The sequence below is a fragment of the Ictalurus punctatus genome, chromosome 15 (genome assembly GCF_001660625.3).
Source record: "Ictalurus punctatus breed USDA103 chromosome 15, Coco_2.0, whole genome shotgun sequence".
In the NCBI taxonomy this organism is placed as follows: domain Eukaryota; kingdom Metazoa; phylum Chordata; class Actinopteri; order Siluriformes; family Ictaluridae; genus Ictalurus; species Ictalurus punctatus.
Genome location: NC_030430.2, coordinates 25,915,227 through 25,935,226, shown reverse-complemented (window position 1 = coordinate 25,935,226; position 20,000 = coordinate 25,915,227). Strand labels below are relative to the sequence as shown.

Below are 20,000 nucleotides of genomic sequence, written 5' to 3'. Positions count from 1 at the left end.
CGGTGGATTAATCGGTCGGCAGGTGAGTGCCGCTCGGTCAGTTATCGGTGTCTGTAACATCCACTATCGCTCCACCTCCACTACAGAGCTAAAGATTTACTGGTCTGCGTAAGCATACAGTTAATAATAATGATGATGATAATAATAATAATAATAAGCACTACAGGGGGAGAAAAATAAAAAGTCCTTTATGAATTAGTATAAATGAATCCCTCTGGCAGATGTAATCATTTATATACTGTACATTATTCTTGTGGAATTATTCATTTTTCTTACGTACGTCTTGTCCGCGCCCTCGAAAGTAACGTGTAGATTCCACGCGAGGGCGTATATCAGGACGTGTGCGCGTATAGAAGCGCCGCTTCGGGGACACGATGTTTGGGATTTGAAAAAAGAAAATGGACTGATTTCAGAGACTGAGTCGTTTTTATGCCGTACTTTTCATTCGTTTTAACGGAATTGAAACGAGCGTGTTAACGACGATACTGGATGCGATGCTTTAAACGCTCCAGCCGGGTCAAATAGCCAAACCCAAACTATCCGTACATTACATCTATAAACTGTGGAGGTTTATTCCTGCTGGAAACGTGCAGTGATGTCACATCCCATCAGCATTTCATTGATGATTTTATAAAGTGTTCAGATGTCCATAAATGGTGAAATATTAAGTGGCTTGTATCGTTTAAGACGGATATTTTTTCTATACAGATTTATTATATGTGAGCAGTGTGTGATACACATTCAAAAATAATTGGAATCATTTGATTTCTGAGATCCAGAAACAGCACCGAATACTGCAGATATTATTTTTGAAAACATTACAATGTTTAATAAATGTAATAAATTAGTTTTCCACAAACCAAATGGTTCAGCAGAATATTAAAGGAGTAACAGCAGGAAATGTCCGAACGGACACGAGAAATTTAAATAATTCTACTTTTAAATTTCCCTTGTTTAACATTATTACAATATAGTGTAATAATTTATAATCATAATAATAATAATAATATTAAGAATGTGTTTATTCCGCAGAATAGTCGGTCTTTTCCCACAGATCATATTTTCAGCAGCTCTTCTCATATCTGTATTTAGCAGGGGTGCCAATACTTCTGTAGCGGCGCGTGTGTAATATCAGGTGTACAGTGAGAGTGTCGTCTCTCTCATCAGCACCGAGCTCTCGAGCCAGCACACACAGCTGGGGAACTCAGTGGGCAGGTGCAGGAATGGGCTCTTCATTACACTACTGATGCGCTGATAATAGCTTGGCATCGTCTGTCCGTCCGTCTGTCTGTCCGTCCGTCTATCTGTCCGTCCGCCTGTCTGTCCGTCCTGTGAGTGTGTGTAGCCAGTACAGTTAGACCGCGTTGCTAATCTAATCCGAGAACAAAGCTAGCATGAATCCGAGCGCGTGACAGAAATTCGACACTGATTACTGCGTTATTTAACGTGGCTTTAACTCGTTTACATTATTACTGACGTATAGCTACTTTTTTTTTTATTTTTTTATTTCATCATAACATAACAGTCTGGATAGGCCACGCCCACAAGCGACAACTTCTAAGCATCACGACTTTGGCACTGCTCGTGCGACTGCAGGGTAACTGAGTGCCAATATTTATTCCAGAATGTTCTTTAATTAGTGAGAAGTATCGGATCAGCGATGCTGAAATAAAACTGTTCGTGAGGCTTCAGTGAAACGATGTGAACATCGCCTGCGTGGTCCTTCTGTAAAGAGTTTCTGACTCCTGCATGTCTCTGGGTGTTAAATCAGCAGGTCATCATGTGCTAGGATCTGATCATGAACCAGATTCCTGCAGATAATCAGCCAGGCTTCGATTTATATTTAAAAAAGGGTTTTTTTAAAACCTTAAAGTCAAAACGAGCGTGTTGGAGAGGAAGTGATGACGAGGAGGAGGAGGAGGAGGAGGAGGAGAGTGATTGAGTGAGCGTGATGGTCAGGGTGAGAGGAGGAGGAGTGGTGGAGAAGCTAAACCATGTGGAGAGGCTCGACGAGAGCCGTACAGCTGCCTCGGACTTTATGGTGGCGGTTGCCATGGTTACAGGAAGTGAATAATGAAGAGGCTCGGTCTCTCTCTCTCTCTCTCTCTCTCTCTCTCTCTCTCTCTCTCTCTCTCAGCACTCTTTCACAGGTTAGTGGTGTTCAGAAACAAACCCACGATCTCACATCGTTACAGTTATTTGCGCTGAATTTGGTTTCCGTACCATGAGAACCGAAAGGGAATTGTGGGCGGGGCTAAAAATAGTGTAGGTCAGTGATTGGTCAAATACAATGCTCACAGATTTGTCCTGATGATGATGATAATAATAATAATAATAATAATAATAATAATGTGTCTAAGTAGAAAGATTTTTCTATCATGAAAGTCTGTTTCTGTGGTCTCGTCCTCTCGTCTCCTTCCTCTCCACTCGCGAGCTCTGCTCTCACACCTCCAGGGATCTCATCAGGTGAAATCATTCTGCTCGCTTTCAGACCCGTCTCACTTCCTGAATACAGACTCGCCAGGCGACATGTCTACCTGCTCTGCTGTCTCACCTCCTCTCGCCTCACCTCTCCCTCTTCCTCAGTCTCACACACACACACACACACTCACACTCACCAGAGCGGACTGCACTGCCCCCTACTGGACACACAGACACCTTTATTTCTCTTAATGACCTACTGGAAAGACTTTACACCAGAATAAGAGATTACACAGTGGCCCGGAAAATGACAATAATGAGACAGTTATAAGCATCGATGTTTAGTATTTTATTTTTGTCCTATTCTGGTTGCTGAGGAATTATTGAAGACGCATCGACACCATGTCACACAATATGATGGGCCCGATCGATATCAGAATGATCACTAATACTTATTTTAAGGAGTTAATCATTCTGATAATCAACAGTATCAGTCCCAGATGATCAGACTTGAGCTGTAGATAAATAGCGCTTTGCTAATTCGAACGTCCTGATCGTCGTCTTTTACGGAACCTTTTTTAAACACTTTGCTAAAACCGGACAAAGGATTTAACCGCCACAGAAGTTTAGCTGATCTTTGTACTCGAGTGTGTGGATAAATGCCAATCATCCATGAATTGCTAAAGACAAACACGGCGTTTACATTTAGCCACGCCTACAAAACTCCATAAAAGGCGAAAGGCTCACGGAGAGCACAAAATGGCGACCGAACGGTGAAAGAGCGCCCCGTAACTGCAGCATGCCCTAAATCTTCCAGTAATGCAGCTCAGCCACTGCAGAGCATCATCTACCGTAGACACGCACTAACGCTCGATACGTTAGGAGCAATAACGAAATATTTTCATCAAAGAGCAGCAGTTTTTAAAACTATTTCCGTGTTTGTGTGGATTGGAACAGGGAAAGCCTCGTCGAGCGATGATGACGTCCAAAAAGCCGACGTGTCCTCCACGGGTCAGGGGGTCATCGATAAGGACCACCTCGGACCTCTGTTACTCCAGGTGAGACTCAGCAGAGCTCTCACTCACACACACACACACACACACACACACTCTAACTCCTCTTTTAACCCTTGCGTGTACTCTGAGTGACGCCTGAACACTCAGACTCCGTTTCCCATGATTCCTTAGGCACTGGACGGCTTCCTGTTTGTGGTGAACAGAGAGGGGAGCATCGTGTTCGTGTCCGATAACGTCACTCAGTACCTGCAGTACACGCAGGAGGAGCTGATTAACACCAGCGTCTACAACATCCTGCACGACGACGACCGAGACGACTTCCACAAGAACCTGCCCCGGAATAACGGTTGGACACACGGAAACACACGCGCGCACACGCACACACACACACACACACACACACACACGGAAATGCGCGCACACAGAAACACACGCGCCCACACACACTGAAACGCACGCACGCACACACACACGGAAACGCGCGCACACACACACACACACACACACGGAAACACACACACACACATGGTAAACGTACACACAAGCACACACACGGAAATGCACACACACACACAAACGGTAAACACACACACGGTAAACACACACACGGAAACGCACACACACTGAAACGCACACACACACACACACGAAAACGGGCGCACACACACACACACACACTCACATGGAAACACACAGAGATGTAGATATACGCCCACACTGTATTCAGTCGAGCAGATGTATACACACACAGATATCTACACACACATGCACAAATATAAATATTCTAGCCCTAACCCGTGCCTCTGTCCTTTATCCTGTCTGTCCATCCTTCTGTCCATCCTTCTGTCTGTTTTTCTGTCCTTCTGTCCCTCTGTATGTTATCCTCCTGTCAGAAGGATGGACAGAAGTCGGTTTCCCTTCATCCATTTCTGGATGGAGGGATACTGAATATTTTCTACATCCCTGACCCTTTATGCACATTTCCTGTACATGTATTTCATATTTATTATCTGGTCTGTTTTATTTAAATGTTTTTATTTATTGTGTATTTAATGCTATAATAGTAATAATAATGCTGTAATCCTCCTGTAGCGTGAACAAAATTCTGTTTATTCATCCGTCTCTCTCCCGTCTCTCTGGTTCCTCAGTGAACAGCATGGCGTGGGGAGGAGAAGCTCCTCGACAGAAGAGCCACACCTTTAACTGCCGCATGCTGGTGAAGTTCGGTGCCGGTCCGGCCGAGGAGAACCCCGGGACGCCCCGCTACGAGACCATGCAGTGTTTCGCCCTCACACAGCCGAAAGCCATGATGGAGGAGGGAGAAGGTACGGACTGTTTATAGCTGCTAGAACGCCAGTGAGAACAGGTACTGGCATGTTTCGCCGAGTCGCCGCACATTAAATGGATGTAAAAGTGTGACGTGTTCTTTAATGAATGAAAAATTATCATCAGAAAATTGCTGTGGTGTAAGAGGAATAGAACACATGGGGACGTGCTGTTATAGGAAAATAATCAACTTCACTCATCTACACGCATTATTTTACTATAACACACGGTGTTTATTGTTTGTGTTTATTGTTGGTTATTGTTGTGTGTGTGTGTGTGTGTGTGTGTGTGTGTGTGTGTGTGTGTGTGTGTGTGTGTGTGTGTGTGTGTTTTTCAGACCTGCAGTCATGTATGATCTGCGTGGCACGACGTGTGACTACGTTGGAGAGAACAGAGAGCTTCAACACCAAACACGATCCCTCAGGTCAGAACACCTCCCAAATATTTCGATTTAAAGTCATAAAATTCTACATACTAACGTTTTCTTTATTTTCCTTCACCTGTCTGTCAACTCCTAAACTTACTGCATTTGATGTAGAAAATCTGAATAAATGGAATTCAGGTTTGATAGTGCTGGTATATATGAATCAGTTGAGTCAAATAAACCAGATGAATCAAATAGACCAGATGAATCAAATGAATCCAGTGAGAGGGTGATGGATTTCTATGTACCACGGAGTAGAACCCCCCCCCCCAATAAAAAATGGCAGATGAGTCACTTGACATCACCTATGTTTAAAAAAAACAAAACAAAAAAACCTGGGAAGTGGGGCAAATGAGCCAGATGAATCAAATGAATCCAGTGGAATATGCGATTGATGTCTATATAACACAGTATAGATTAATTACATGAGTCAAATGAAGAACTTGATTAAATTTAATTCAGATGAATTCAGGTTAAATTGCTGTACGGTACAGGATAGATGAATCAGTTGCGTCAAATGAACCAGATGAAATGAATGAATCTGATGGGGTTTGCAATATATATATCTTATACTGTATAAATGAATCAAATGAATCCCGTGCGATTCCTAATACCTTGCTGTATAATACAGCATATATGAATCAGTTGAATTAAATGAACAAAATGAATCAAATGAATCCAATATGATTTGCAATAGATATGCTATATATGATACCGTGTAGATTTATAGTGACTTAGTAACCGGAATATACAACATTCATTATACAACAGCTTTATACACGTGTGTGTGTGTGTGTGTGTGTGTGTGTGTGTGTTTAAACAGGCAAACTGATTCAGATAGACCAGAATTCCCTGCGTGCCTCCATGCGTCCAGGTTGGGAGGACCTGCTGAGACGCTGTATACAGATGTTTTTACAGCACAGTGATGGACAGCCCTGGTCAAATAAACGGCACTACCATGAGGGTCAGTACGGAACCACAATACAGTACGGTTCAAAAGCATTGAAGGCAAGAGAAGGTACACCGCCATCTTGCGCCACCTTGTAACTTGTGGGCGTGTGCCAAACTGTTAAACATCATGATAATTAAGATGTTCTTCTCTCTTTCGTGTAAAAACAAAGAAACTTCATAAAACTTTGATGGTCTATGTGTTTACTCAGATTCTCTCTTTCTTTCTCTCTCTCTCTCTCTCATTTCTCAGCCTATCTTCATGGTCATGCAGAGACCCCCGTGTACAGATTTTCGTTATCAGATGGCACCCCAGTCACAGCGCAGACCAAAAGCAAGCTCTACCGCAACCCGATGACCAACGAGCCCCAGGGCTTCATATCTACCCACCTGTTACAGAGGTGACTCAGTCGCACACGCTTCACGTAGACTACGCGTAAACACACACATGTACACGCCGTCGTACGTCAGCTTTACGTTAATAAGTGTTCCTTGTTTCATCTTCGCAGGGAGCCCAATGGCTGTCGCACCAACCAAACTGGGGGCATGAGGCAGCAGGGCATGGGGGGCGCTAACCCCAACGGCCAAATGAACATGGGTCCTGGTGGAGGCATGGGGATGGGGGGCATGAGTGGTATGGGAGGGATGGGTATGAATCGGGGTTATGGCATGAAGGAGATGGGGCACATGGGTCACATGGGTGGTGGGGGGTCCATGTATGGGGGCAGCATGGGCAATCGAATGATGCAGATGAATCAGATGAGTCAAATGGGTCAAATGAATCCAATGAATCCTATGGCTCAGATGAATCCTATGAATCACCCTGGTCCTGGGATGCAGCATCAGCATCAGCAGCCTCTGTTCCAGGCCTCAGGAGGCTACGGGCTCGGAGGCACGAATAGTCCGTCTCAAGGCAGCCCGGGTCTAAACGGACCTCAGCAGGGTCTCCTCATGTCTCCACGCAACAGAGGAAGTCCAAAAATGGCGTCCAGCCAGTTTTCTCCAGGAGGTAACTGAAAAGGGTGTCAAAACAGGATTGCTGATATGCTAACGTTTATATTGACATTTCATCTACGTCGTCTCGTTTACAGGCATCCATTCTCCCATGGGTCCGGGCAGTGTAGGAGCTTCATCGGGAGGTGGAGGTGGAACCACCTTTTCCAGCAGCTCTCTCAATGCTCTTCAGGCCATCAGTGAAGGAGTAGGCGCCTCCCTGCCATCCACCCTGACGTCCCCTTCTACGGCACACAAACCCGACTGCTCTCCAAGTGTCCACTCCTCGTCATCCTCCTCCCAACCTCCTTGTAAGCCAGGACATGGGGACTCCAAAAGCCCAGCAGGAGCCTACAGTCATGGACCTGGAGATCAGCATCACCCCTTGCACCACCACCATCACCACAGCCACACCCACCAAGCAGAGAGCAGCAGTGCGGACCGACCCGACAGCCAGGCTGGTGGAGGCAGCAAAGAGTCCGGGGAAGCGACCAGCGACGCTGGGAATGCTTCATCAGAACCTCCTCGGAAGATTCCAGATGGAAAGGGACACAAAAAGTTACTCCAGCTCCTCACCTCACCGACCGAGGAGCTGGGACTCGGGGTTGGAAGTGGACCTCCTGGACCTCCCACAGGAGGTAACTTGGAAGGTAAGGAACCGGGATGCGTGACGAGTCCGTCTTCCGTCTCTTCATCCACCAATCAGAGCCAGGTTCTTGGAGCGGCAGGAGGAGGACCCTCTGAAGCTCTGGGTTCTTCTCACTACACAGCGTCGCTCCAGAAAAAGCACAAGATCCTCCACAAGCTGCTCCAGAATGGAAACACACCTGACGAAGTTGCGAAAATCACCGCTGAGGCAACGGGTAAGGCGGTGCTCGGACAAGAAGCTGGCGCCGCTGGAGGAGACGCGGGAGGCTCCAACGCAGGACCAGGAGGAGTCTCGGGAACGTCCGAACCCAAGCAGGAGCAACACAGCCCCAAGGAGAAGAAAACCAACGCCCTGCTCCATTACCTTCTCAACAACAAGGACGACTCCAACTCCAAAGAGACCAGCGACATCAAACCAAAGCCTGAAGATCTGGAAGGGAAAGGCATCACCGGGGGGAACAGTGGCACTCCGCTCAGCAGAGGAGCGCAGGAGAACATGGAGGGCAAAATCAAATCAGAACCTCCTGACGAGGTGAACCTCTGCCACTTTTGATCTTCTACAATTCTAAACTCTTACGATGCTTATCGAACAGCTCTGTATGTTCTCCTCGTGTAGCTGGACACCATCCTCGGAGGCCTGAGGGGTTCCGGAGCAGATTTCCCAGAGCAGGGGGATGCAGGAGGTGCTCCTGATGGAGGGAACAAGCCTCATTCGTTTGCTGATGACGGTAATTCCATCATCCATTATGTTCCCATGATGTCTAATGCAGCATACAAAAACTATGTTTTCCATCCAGCTCCTTAAAAAGCCAAAATATTACAGAGGTCTAGAATTCTTTACGCTCGGCTCAGGCGGTCTGTCGTTAAAAGTCGATCTACTGATGAAGATAAGATGGGAAAAGTGTGATGGAAACCTTTCTTTTTTTTATTTTTTTGATTCTTAATGAGCGGCGCGGTTGTCATGAGATTTCAGCACTTTATGAACTCGTGCATCAAGAGATACAAGTATTTCTCAGTTTTATTGACGGAAGTGACCTCCATCGTCACTGACCTTGACCGGGATAAAGCGCTCGCTGAAGACGAGCGAATGGAGGAACGTACGGGCGTTTTTAATCCGTTACTCTGCTGTGTTCTCAGGCGCTGTGAGTACTGGAGTCACGTCTACGTACTTTTGTACTTGCAGAACCGGGGGGGAAAAAAAATAAATAAAAAATTTAATGGAAAGAACGCTGCACGCATTTTTTTCCCCCGGACAGCATTAAATATAACTAAAGCTCAAGGAGTCCCTGTTCCTCTAAAACTAATAATGATCAGAAATAATAGCACTGAGGAAGTTAAAGTAAACTTTGCTAGTTAAAGGAAATAAATTGTAAACTGTGTGTCGGTTTATCCGGAAAAGCACTCCATCTACTTTACATTAAATGAACAACTACAGAATCTATACCACTCTGACAACGTCCGATCACGTCTGATCTTGGAAGCCAAGCAGAGTTGGGCCTGGTTAGTACTTGGGCACCCCGTCTAGGGTGTCGTCGTCGTCCCCCTCCCTTCTTGTGCCCTATGCCCCCCGGGATAGTCTCCAGGTTCCCCTCGACCCAGTAAGGATACGCGGTACAGAAAGTCGATTGATGTATGGAATTACAGAATAAAATTTTAAAAATCCAATTCAATGAAATGAACTCTCCTGTGAAAACGTATTTTTATTTGGTGATGAAAGATCCTGGAGTAAAAACTCCACAGGAAGCTGACGCCTGTATATATCTCCTTTGCGTTCCTGCAGGAATGATGAACAGGGGAATGGGAATGCCGGAGCGCTCACCCATGGGCCCGGCTGGAGACTGGGGAATGCCGCGGTCGACCGGCAGCCCCTCCATCATGCGTCCTGCCGTCGAGTCCTACAACTCCAAGGGAATGATGGGAGGAGGACCCATGGTGAACAGGTCCAACAGCGTTCCCGGGACCAGGTCCATGCTGCAGCAACAGCTGATGGATATGGGTACGACGGTTTAATTGAATTCCTCGTCTAATCGTTAAGGTGGATTCACACTGAAGCAGCGTGTGTTTATGTACGTGTTCCTCTTTAGGCTCCGGTGATCTGAGCATGGCGATGGGGCCGTTCAGCCAGCAGCACTGTCCAGACAGTCAGTCGCCGTCCTGGCCGGACAACATGATGGGGATGGACAACAGGTCATTAATCCTCCTGTACACCGTCATCACAGATGTGCTGTTTAAAGTAATCCATGCTGTACCTGACTCTCAGGCGTGCCTCAGATTCTGAAACGTGTGTAAATACGCTCGCAAAAAACTATGCTCAAGTTTTTCAGAAGAGTGCTAGGTCAGATTATCCTTCAAACCGTGAAACGCAAAAGGACAGTGTGCGCTGGATCGAGTGCTATTCCGTGTGCCGCTGAGTGATGAGTGTGGAAGCCATTTTGTTCAATTAAGCCAGTGATTAATGTGACGGTTAGAACGCGGACTGTTCGTGCCGCTGTGATATATTAGTGATGGATTGAGATTTATTTCAACGCTTGCCGTTTTCTCATTCATCATCTGAACGTGGCGTTAACTTCACCAGCTGCTTAACCCGACTCTGAATACCAGGAACTTTCCTCATATGTTGATATAACGTTTAGAATTAATGTACTTAGAAAAAAAAAAATAATAAAAATTTATGCATAGAGCATGTGATGTATCTCAGTGCTGTATATCGTGTGTGTGTGTGTGTGTGTGTGTGTGTGTGTGTGTGTGTGTGTGTGTGTAGGCGTCAGTTTGGGAACGCTCTGGATGAGTTGTTGGTTCCTCCGTCCACGTCTGAGGGTCAGAGTGATGAGAGAGCTCTGTTAGATCAGCTCGACTCTCTGCTCAACAACACCGATGTTTTAGCCCTGGAGGAGATCGACCGCGCCCTGGGCATCCCTGACATCATCAGCCAGGTGTGTACACACACACACACACACGCGCGCACACACACACTTTGGAATTATGTTCAGAAACATCCAATAGTATTCACAAAAACCTGTGAATGAGCCGTTGCTATAGAAACCTGCGCTACTGTCAGAGCTGCTGTTCTAGAGAATTAATCAATAAACACCTTCTGACCAATCACGATCCAGAACTCAACACCACTCAGAGTCACAATCCTCTGTGTTCCTGTTGTAGGGTCAGGGTGGAGATCTGCAGCCCGAGCCCTTCCCCGCACAGGACCCGTCCATGGTGATGGAGCAGAAGCCCATGTACCCCCAGGGTTACCCCGGACCCCCATCCATGCCCATGCCCTCCGGTTACGGTGCCAGCCCCATGCAGGGTGCGCCTCCCCCTGCGCCCTATAGCCCCATGCTCAACCAGATGGGGCAGCAGGGTAACTACCCCGGGATGGGCGGCATGGGGCCGATGGGGGGCATGGGGCATCCGCGCGCTGTCATAATGAGACCAAGGATGATGAGCGCCACCAAACCTACACGCTTGCAGCTGCAGCAGAGGCTACAGGGACAACAGGTAACTCTCTCTCACAAACACACACACACACACGAGTGTGTGTACAGTACATTACGGTAAAGCCCATGAGTTAAATTCTAACGTCTCTCCTCAGTTCATGAGCCAGGCTCGGCAGGGTATGGGCATAAAGATGGAGAATCCCGGTGGAGGCGGAGGCCCTGGCATGAGGCCTGGCATGCAGCCGGGGATGGGAGGCCAGGTAGAGGCTTTAAAATCCACACACACTACACAATATATATGTTATAGTGATGCATTGGCACCATGTTTTTTTTTTTATAACGAGACATTCTTACGAGTAGTAGAGCGCGCTATCTGACCGATATCGGAATCGATGTATGTCTAATATAGAGATCGACCCATATTGATTTTTTTCATTACCGATTATTTGCATGTTTATGCGCCCGATAACCGATATTCATTTATTGTTTCACTTCTGTTTTTGACGCAGTGATAACTCCACCACTGAACGGAACTAACCGTTTTATTTATAGCAATTTTGTCAATTTCACTTCCTCCTCGCATACAAAACACAACAAAACTCTTATTTATACACCAGAAAACAGAGGAGTCTGAAAGCGTGCAAACAATTTCAAATAAAGTGCACTGTCACTAAAGTGTCTTTTTTTTTTAAATAAATAAAAGCTTAGATGAGGTTTGTCTCTATTTCCTAGCACCAAGCTGCTTAAACTACACATCAAGCATTTATTAACACTTCTCTTTGTGCATTAACGGCTGTTATGGTAAATAAAGTTTATTAATCAAAGCCAAGCAAGTTTACTTTACCCGCACACCATCGTAGACTCGTCTCCCCTCAGATTCAGTGCTGCAATCATGGTTCTGCGCGCAATTCTCAAAATGCCCACAAGATGGAGTTATCGTTGGATCCGATATTACAACACCGATATCCGATTATAGAAAAATGTTTAAATATCGGGAAAATCGATTATTGGTCGATCTCTAGTCTAATACATCTGTCGGTATACTGTATACTGATCTCTCGCTCTCTCTATCGCTCTCTCTCTCTCGCTCTCGCTCTTAGCCGGGCTTCCTGAACGCTCAGATGATGGCTCAGCGTAGCAGAGAGATGCAGATGCGGAGACACAAGATGATGATGTTGATGCAGCAGCAGGCAGCAGGTGGAGGTTTCAGTCCTCCGCCCAACGTCACGGCCCCCACGGGGATGGAGGGCATGGGGGGGCCGGGTATGGGCCAGCCTGGACAGCAGCAGTTCAGCTATGGAGGAAACTATGGTGAGGAACAGATCAACATCACTGCGTGCAGGATTTAGTACTAAGCGAGTCCGTATGATAGGTTCAGCTACATTTATCCGCGTTATCTTTATCTCTGGATTTTCCATTCGGTTCTGCGTATACGTGTCTCGACAGGAGTTTAGCGTTTACATCGTTCTGCCTGCGAGGAGTTTCTTGTTATTAGCGTCGGCCTTTCTGAGAGCACCTGATGAGTCCTGATGTTAAACGTGAAGCGTTATGTGTTTCTGCAGGAATGGGCCAGCAAGGTGATCCGTCTTTCGCCCCCGCCGGAGGTCCCAGCCCACCCAACGCCATGATGCCAGGCCGCATGGGGCCTCCTCAGAATCCCATGATGCAGCAGCACCCGCAGGGCGGCCCCATGTACCAGAGTCCCGACATGAAGGGCTGGCCTCAGGGAGGAATGTCACGCAACAGGTGAAACATCCCTGACACAACACTGTCCATCTCCCGGGAGTTCCACACGGAGCACTCTCTACAGTTTACACAGAACGGTGCGAAAAACGAAAAACAGGATGAAATCCCAAGTTGATGAGAGATCAGAGGAGAATGATCAGACTGGTCTGAGCTGGCAGGAAGTCTGTAGTAACTCGTATAATCACTCTTTACACCCGTGGAGAGCAGAAAAGCATCTCAGAACACACAACACGTCAAACCACGTCAGGTTCCTCTCCTGTCAGACGAGCAGGAATCTGAGGAGATCATGGGCACGGACTCGCCCACACTGGACTGCTGAAGATTACAATCCATTTTCCTCACTATTATTAATTATTCATTTATTTTTTATGGAACTTATCAATAATAAATACCTTTGTCTGTGTTGATGTTGCGTGGTTTGTGTAGTTGTAGTGATGAGCGGTTGTGTTTTGTGCGCAGTTCGTATCCACCACAAGCGTTTGCGCAGCAGGGCTCGGCCACGCCGTACGGCTCCATGATGATGAACGGCGCCAACGCGGGTCACATGGGGCAGATGAACATGGGCATGATGGGGAGGATGCCGATGGGCCCTGATCAGGTGAGTGACGTCACATGCTCTCGTATAAAGAGCCACTTTCGCTGGGGGGGGGGGGGGGGGGGGGGGGGGGGTCAGATTGATCAGATTGATCACAATCTGAATCTGAATAAAGATTCAGATTGTTCCACAGTATTTATCATCATCGTTGTTGTTGTTGTTGTTGTTGTTGTTGTTGTTGTTGTTGTTGCTGCTCTAAACTTTGTTTCTTGCTTTGCTTTGTCATGCGTTTGCCCTGGTTTGTGAAGGTTAAAATATTAATTTAAAGCTCAGTGTTGAGTTTACCATCGCCATTTCAAATCTTTTTTCAATTTAATTACTTTCTGGACTCGGATTCGACTCGGACTCGACTCGGACTCGTCTTGGACTCGACTCGGACTCGGCCATTAAGGACTCGGACTTAAGTCCGACTCGGCCCCTTTTGGACTCGGACTGGACTGGTTAAGGGACTCTCCTCGGACTCGACACAGGTGGACTCGGACCCAGCGTTATTTATTCGTATTAAATATTGAATTTTACTTGTGATCTTTTTTTCTTCGCTACAATATTCCCTTTGACCAAATTATTACTATTTTATGATGTGATTTATTTTTGAACTTTAGCTTTTCTCGAGTTTTATTTGTTGTGTTCTTAGACATATTATGAGCAGTTATTGATTGATTGATTGATTTGTTTATTTATTTATTTATTTTGATCTGTATTAAATTTGAAGGGGTCCCCCGTAGCTATAATTCCCTACTTTAACTAATTTGCTATTACTATTTTATCTTTTGATTATTTGTTTAATTTAAAGTTACGGTTTATTATTTTTACTATGAATTATTTTATTACTTTATTCCTGTGACGTTTTTTGGTTTCTCCTTTCTCCCGCTTTATCGAGCACACCGAACTGCACGTTTAACCCGTGAAACGTGCTCTATAGATAAAAGTTCATTTTTTAAAATAATTGTTATTGTTTTATTGTTTATATTTATTAATATTACTTAATTTTTAAGCGTGTCTTTCTGTCTCGCAGAAATATTTATGAAGAGGATGGAGGGACGGCCGTCACCATGGCGACACTGTGAAGCTAACAAAACATGATACACACCTGAATGTTCAGACCTTGCGTGTGAAACTAATTGTAACACAGTGTAAATACACACACACACACACACACACACACACACACACACATGTACTGGATTCATCTACGTCCTCTATATCTGTCTTTGTCCTGAGAGACTTTCTCTGTTTCTTCGTGAGCTTTCTTCATCCTGTTTCTCACTGAAAGATCAAAACTGAACAAACAAGGACACACACACACACACACACATTTTTGCGAATGTATATCATGCCGTGTTGACCATCTGGATGTAAGATCACCTTCTGTCCTGTTAAAGGTACGAGAGAGAGAGAGGAAGAGAGAGAGGAAGAGAGAGAGGAAGAGAGAGGAAGAGAGAGAGGAAGAGAGAGAGGAAGAGAGAGGAAGAGAGAGAGGAAGAGAGAGAGGAAGAGAGAGGGGAAGAGAGAGAGGAAGAGAGAGGAAGAGAGAGAGGAAGAGAGAGAGGAAGAGAGGGGAAGCTGTGATTGCACTTTAACGGAAAGTCAGAGCTGTTTCACGGCGTTAGGAGTGTTGCAATATATTTTTTTCTCTCGCTCATTTTAGCCTTATCGGAGAAGCGACGCACAGGAAACGGAGCTGCTCGCCGTTCCCCGCCGGAGCGGGACGATCATGAAACCTGAAAGCAGCAAGCACAGACGATCTGTTTTCTGCAGATTGAAGCAATAAATCTCGTCTCGCCGGATTCTTCGACTTGTCGACGTGAAGGTTGCAGTATTAGAAATCTCGAGCTGGCGTTCACATTTCTCCTGTGTTCTCCCTCCTCTTCCGTCCGTGATGATAATCTGTAAATACAGCGCACATCTTTTATATCTGCTTTTGTAGCTCACAGGTTTTGCACAACAGGCTTCGTCAGGCTCCGTGTTTAAATCGCGTCTGTTCCGCGTTACAGATCGGTACGTCCGATTGTTCCAGCAGGGTGCGGGGGTCTCTTTTTTTTCATCATTATTTCTCTATTTTACTTTATTTTATTTTATTTTATTAATAGTAATCTCTTCACTGAAAAGCCACCACTTTTTTTTATTCTTTGAACAAAAGCACTTTTTTTTTCGAGAACATATTTTCTTCCTCACACTCGTACATGGCGAAACACGGACTGACGAACCCTCTGACGAACCCTCCGACGAACCCTCCGACGAACCCTCTGACGAACCCTCTGACGAACCCTCTGACGAACCCTCCGACGAACCCTCCGACGAACCCTCCGACGAACCCTCCGACGAACCCTCCGACGAACCCTCTGACGAACCCTCCGACGAACCCTCCGACGAACCCTCCGACGAACCCTCCGACGAACCCTCTGACGAACCCTCTGACGAACCCTCCGACGAACCCTCTGACGAACCCTCTGACGAACCCTCTGACGAACCCTCCGACGAACCCTCTGACGAATCAGAGTGTGTATATTGTAAAGATGGCACGGGATCGATCGGAGGCGCGTCTTTGCGTTTATGAACCGTTTCCCGTGTTAAACGGTCCTGTGTTTCAGACTCAATTAGACCTGTGAAGGTTTTAGTACGACATAAAAACTCCAATATCTCCCTCTGTTATCTTAAATGTAATTATTTTAAGGTGGGAATCGATGGGGTGGTGATCGCCCCCCCACCCCCCACCCCCCACCCCGATACTAATGGAGTGTTCGCCCCTGAAAATCCGTGGAGCCGGCCACGTTTTGAAAACATCGTCGCGGACTTTGAGGGATGGTTCGTAATGCCGTGATTTATACCAGTTTAGCGTAACATGAAAGAATTCGTATTGGTATATTTTTACGTAAACTGTCTATTTTATGTAAATTATTCGTACTCGTGTAAGGCCAGCTCATCCATCCCCCCGTTGTTTTCGTTTCGTCTCTTCACCCCACTCTCAGATTCGCTCTGTAGTAAGACTGGAAACGTGGAGCTGTGAGGTTTCATCTCCTCCTGTTCTGTTCGGTTTATTTTCAACGTATTCAGAGTGGAACCATGCGAAAATTCATTATTTTACACACACACACACACACACACACACACACACACACAGAGAGCAAATGTCGTCTAAACCCGTCTAAAAATACGACCGCTTATCGTTATTTGGTTTGCTGGAATATTTAAAACGACATATAAATACGTATAAATATAAATAATTTTCACTCGTTTTCAGAATCTTGTAGCATATTTCAAGGGATGGTTTATAACGTCATAATTTATACCAGTTTCGCATAACGTTAACGGATCGATTTTTTATATATTCTTATATTTCTTAAGTTTTGCTAATTGTTTGTGTTATTTTGTGCTCATCATTGATTATGATAATAATTATTATTCCTGTTCTTGTGTAAATTATTTTTACTCGCGTATGGCCAGATTACTGCTCGTTCATTTACATTTCAAACTTTTCTCCCCAAAGATTTCTTTCCCCCCCGGGTCATCTTATGTCTCTGACGTAGCTGTGTGAATCACGTATCGATTTAATTAACATTATATTAATGTATTTGGGTTTATTATTTTTATTTCGTGGGCCGTGAAGTCGACTTGATGCTGTAAATGTTCGATGAGGATACGCGAGACTCTTAATAGTATTCAGTGCTTTTATTTTGTCGGGTTGTTTTTTTTTTGTTCGTTTTAGATCTGGTCTGGTAATCTGGTCGGATCTGGGGTTTTATTTGTTGGTAACGAGCTCTGCCGATTAATCGAAAAAAATCAAATTCCCTTCAGAACTTGTTCTAAAAAAAAAAAAAAAAAAAAAAAAAAAAAGGTGAACTACACGAAGTTAAAGTATCTGTGTGCAATCTCTGTTCAGATAGAACGTGAAATAGATTTTTAAATCGTGACCAGGGGGTGATACACGCCTGTCATCCGCGTGAGGATGTAAATTACTAGTGCATTTATCATGTTTCTCGATGTTAATATTGCTGTAAATACAAATTTCTATTTAAACGTTCACGGTTTCGTGGTTTTATTGCTTCTGGTGGATCATTTCGGAATTCGTGTTCTCTCCTTTTGTAATGGAAGACAGTCTTCCTGTTAAATCTCCATAAAACTGGATGTTATGTGTGCAAACCTTCATTCACATTAGCAAGAGACCTATAACCGGCCGTCTCCGAGTGTCTTAATCCTCTCCGTTAAAGAATGGAGCAGGGCTGGCTCGGCGGTTAAGGCTCTGGGAAACTGATCGGAAGGGCGGGGGTTCAAGCCACTGTTGGGCCCTTGAGCAAGGCCCTTAACCCTCTCTGCACCAGGGGGCGCTGTATCATGGCTGCCCCTGCTGATCCTGACATGCTGGGGTATGTGAAGAAAGAAGAATTTCACTGTGCATATGTATATGTGATCAGTTATTATTCATTATGACATCATACATTTTTTATCCCTTTATAGTTACATTTAACATTGGCAAAACAGGTTAGTTTCTGTCCTCAGGTATTTTAACAGCTATGAACGGCCTTCACCTCACCGGTCTCTTCCCCCCCCCCCCTCTCAGAATAAGGTGTTTTATTACTGGTGGTGTGGATTCATGTCCTGAAGATGTCAGAGAACTGAGTCACAGCTTTACTTCTGATTCTTACAAAGTACTGACACTGGAGACTCCTTCCATACATGTTAAACATCATATTCAGTATTATGTAAAGTCTGTCGATGAGGAGCGTCCGTCTTACGAGTTCCTGTCCACGAGCTGTTACTATAGAAACGATAACATATTAGAAAGAGCACATTAATATAAACCTGAATGACCGTCAGTTCTCGAATCCAGAATCCGACATTACTGCGGGGAAATATTTTTATTCCTCTTTCCCCCATAAACAAAAACCCTTTGAAAAGGCTTTTCCCGTTACTTTAGCGGCACTGAAACGTTTCCATATTGGACAACGTCGTGCGTAGTGCAGCAGCAGCTAGTAAACTCCGCCCCTCGCCTACACCACTCACCTTCTGGAAAGTTCTGTGGATCGATGCGACGCCGTTTTGTTTAAATAATCGCCGCCATTCATCAGGCCGCCAACAACAAACCAGGTGAGGTCTAAAAATAACGATCATTCCTGTCTAAAACTAGCCATTCCTGTCCGTTTGTTCTTCGTAGGTGTTGCTTAAGTTTGACCGAATCGAACGCAAGACACTTGCACGATTTTGACCAGCCAGTGGTTTTCAGCGATGTTGTAGCTATAATCATTTAATTTACTTACCAAGGTTAACGAACTCTCCTGGGCTTCTGTTCATTCTGATATTTGGTGTAGCTTAATGGTTTTCTGGTGTAAATTAATTATAAAATACCTCACATAATAAATCGCTTGATGGTATGCTAATGTTGAATAATCTAGCTGGCTGCCTGTTTAAGTGCTGACTGGATTTTGCGCAGCATTTTTACCGTGAGAATCACAAGAAGTGCATTATGTAGTTCAGTATCACTCTCTGTATTATTTTCTAATTATCTCATTTTATTACAACGTTAAAAGCAACTCTGAGACTGCAACGGTGAGATCATTAAATAGCGCCATCATAGAAATATTCCCATGTAAGCTCACTAGCCACTCGCACACGTATGAAATACGGACGCGACGGTAGTCAGGTGTTTGGTTCGTATTTATTTTCTTCCCCTCCGGTATGATAAATCTCATAGCTAGCCGAATTGCCTTGCCGAAGAAAAAAACAATAGAAACCCTCATTGAATATTTGTAATGGGTTATAATGTGAACTGCATTGTGTTTAATGGAAACTGTAATGGTCCTCGTGGGTCTCCATTGGTCATTTGCTGCCTTCTATCAGTGGCATGTTATGGCTAGTGGATACCATTAAGGACGAGTAATGGTTAGCTTATGGTTTGTCGTGGAAGCCATTAGAATTTCTGCGATGGTTTCTATTGTTTTTGTTTGTTTGTGTGTTTTTTTTTCAACAGGGTGGTTAAGAAATTTCTTCAGAGTGAAGAAAATCCATGCTATATATCAGTGGTTTTCAAAGTGGGGGCCGCCAGGGGGCGCCCGGGGGCCTCAACAAGTTGGTGTGAAAAATAAATAAATACATGATTCTCACTCTCAGACACACACACACACACACACACACACACACACACACACACACACACAATCACTCAATTCCTAATGTAATGTAAAGATGAAAGAGGTAATTATTAATAATAATATAAAAGGGGGATATATTCAGAAGTCTGTATTTTAATGTGTTTTAAAGACATCTTGCAAAAAGGGGGGCCTCGGTCAAATGTTAATGCCATTTGTGGGGCCTTGCCCTGGAAAAGTTTGGGAACCCCTGCTATATATTGACTTCCTGGAGACGTGTCTGGTCACTGATCAGCTCTGTGTGCACTTGAAGTTCTCTTCTGGGTGTGTCTGCTCTCAAAAATCCTGCACTTCAGCCTGGGTGTG

General features: G+C 45.0%; 1 protein-coding gene across 4 annotated transcripts in view; it reads left to right on the top strand.

Annotated features, from left to right (window-relative positions):
- LOC108276314 (nuclear receptor coactivator 3) overlaps positions 1-17,572 on the top strand; it is a 54,735-nt gene extending 37,163 nt beyond the window's left edge. For 2 of the 4 annotated variants that reach the window (XM_053686493.1, XM_053686492.1), the window contains 18 exons: positions 3,379-3,479; positions 3,609-3,783; positions 4,586-4,762; positions 5,101-5,187; positions 6,011-6,151; positions 6,389-6,536; positions 6,645-7,144; positions 7,227-8,308; positions 8,393-8,504; positions 9,557-9,772; positions 9,861-9,963; positions 10,538-10,709; positions 10,936-11,271; positions 11,366-11,470; positions 12,311-12,521; positions 12,773-12,956; positions 13,416-13,554; positions 13,943-14,164. In XM_053686493.1, the coding sequence (XP_053542468.1) occupies positions 3,379-3,479; positions 3,609-3,783; positions 4,586-4,762; positions 5,101-5,187; positions 6,011-6,151; positions 6,389-6,536; positions 6,645-7,144; positions 7,227-8,308; positions 8,393-8,504; positions 9,557-9,772; positions 9,861-9,963; positions 10,538-10,709; positions 10,936-11,271; positions 11,366-11,470; positions 12,311-12,521; positions 12,773-12,956; positions 13,416-13,554; positions 13,943-13,996 (4,043 nt within the window). In that variant the 3' untranslated portion in view covers positions 13,997-14,164. Of the gene's footprint in view, positions 1-3,378; positions 3,480-3,608; positions 3,784-4,585; positions 4,763-5,100; positions 5,188-6,010; positions 6,152-6,388; positions 6,537-6,644; positions 7,145-7,226; positions 8,309-8,392; positions 8,505-9,556; positions 9,773-9,860; positions 9,964-10,537; positions 10,710-10,935; positions 11,272-11,365; positions 11,471-12,310; positions 12,522-12,772; positions 12,957-13,415; positions 13,555-13,942; positions 14,165-14,566 lie in introns of those variants that run through there. The other 2 variants (XR_008398045.1, XM_053686494.1) reach the window with 2 other exon arrangements.
- Positions 17,573-20,000: the final 2,428 nt, after the last annotated feature.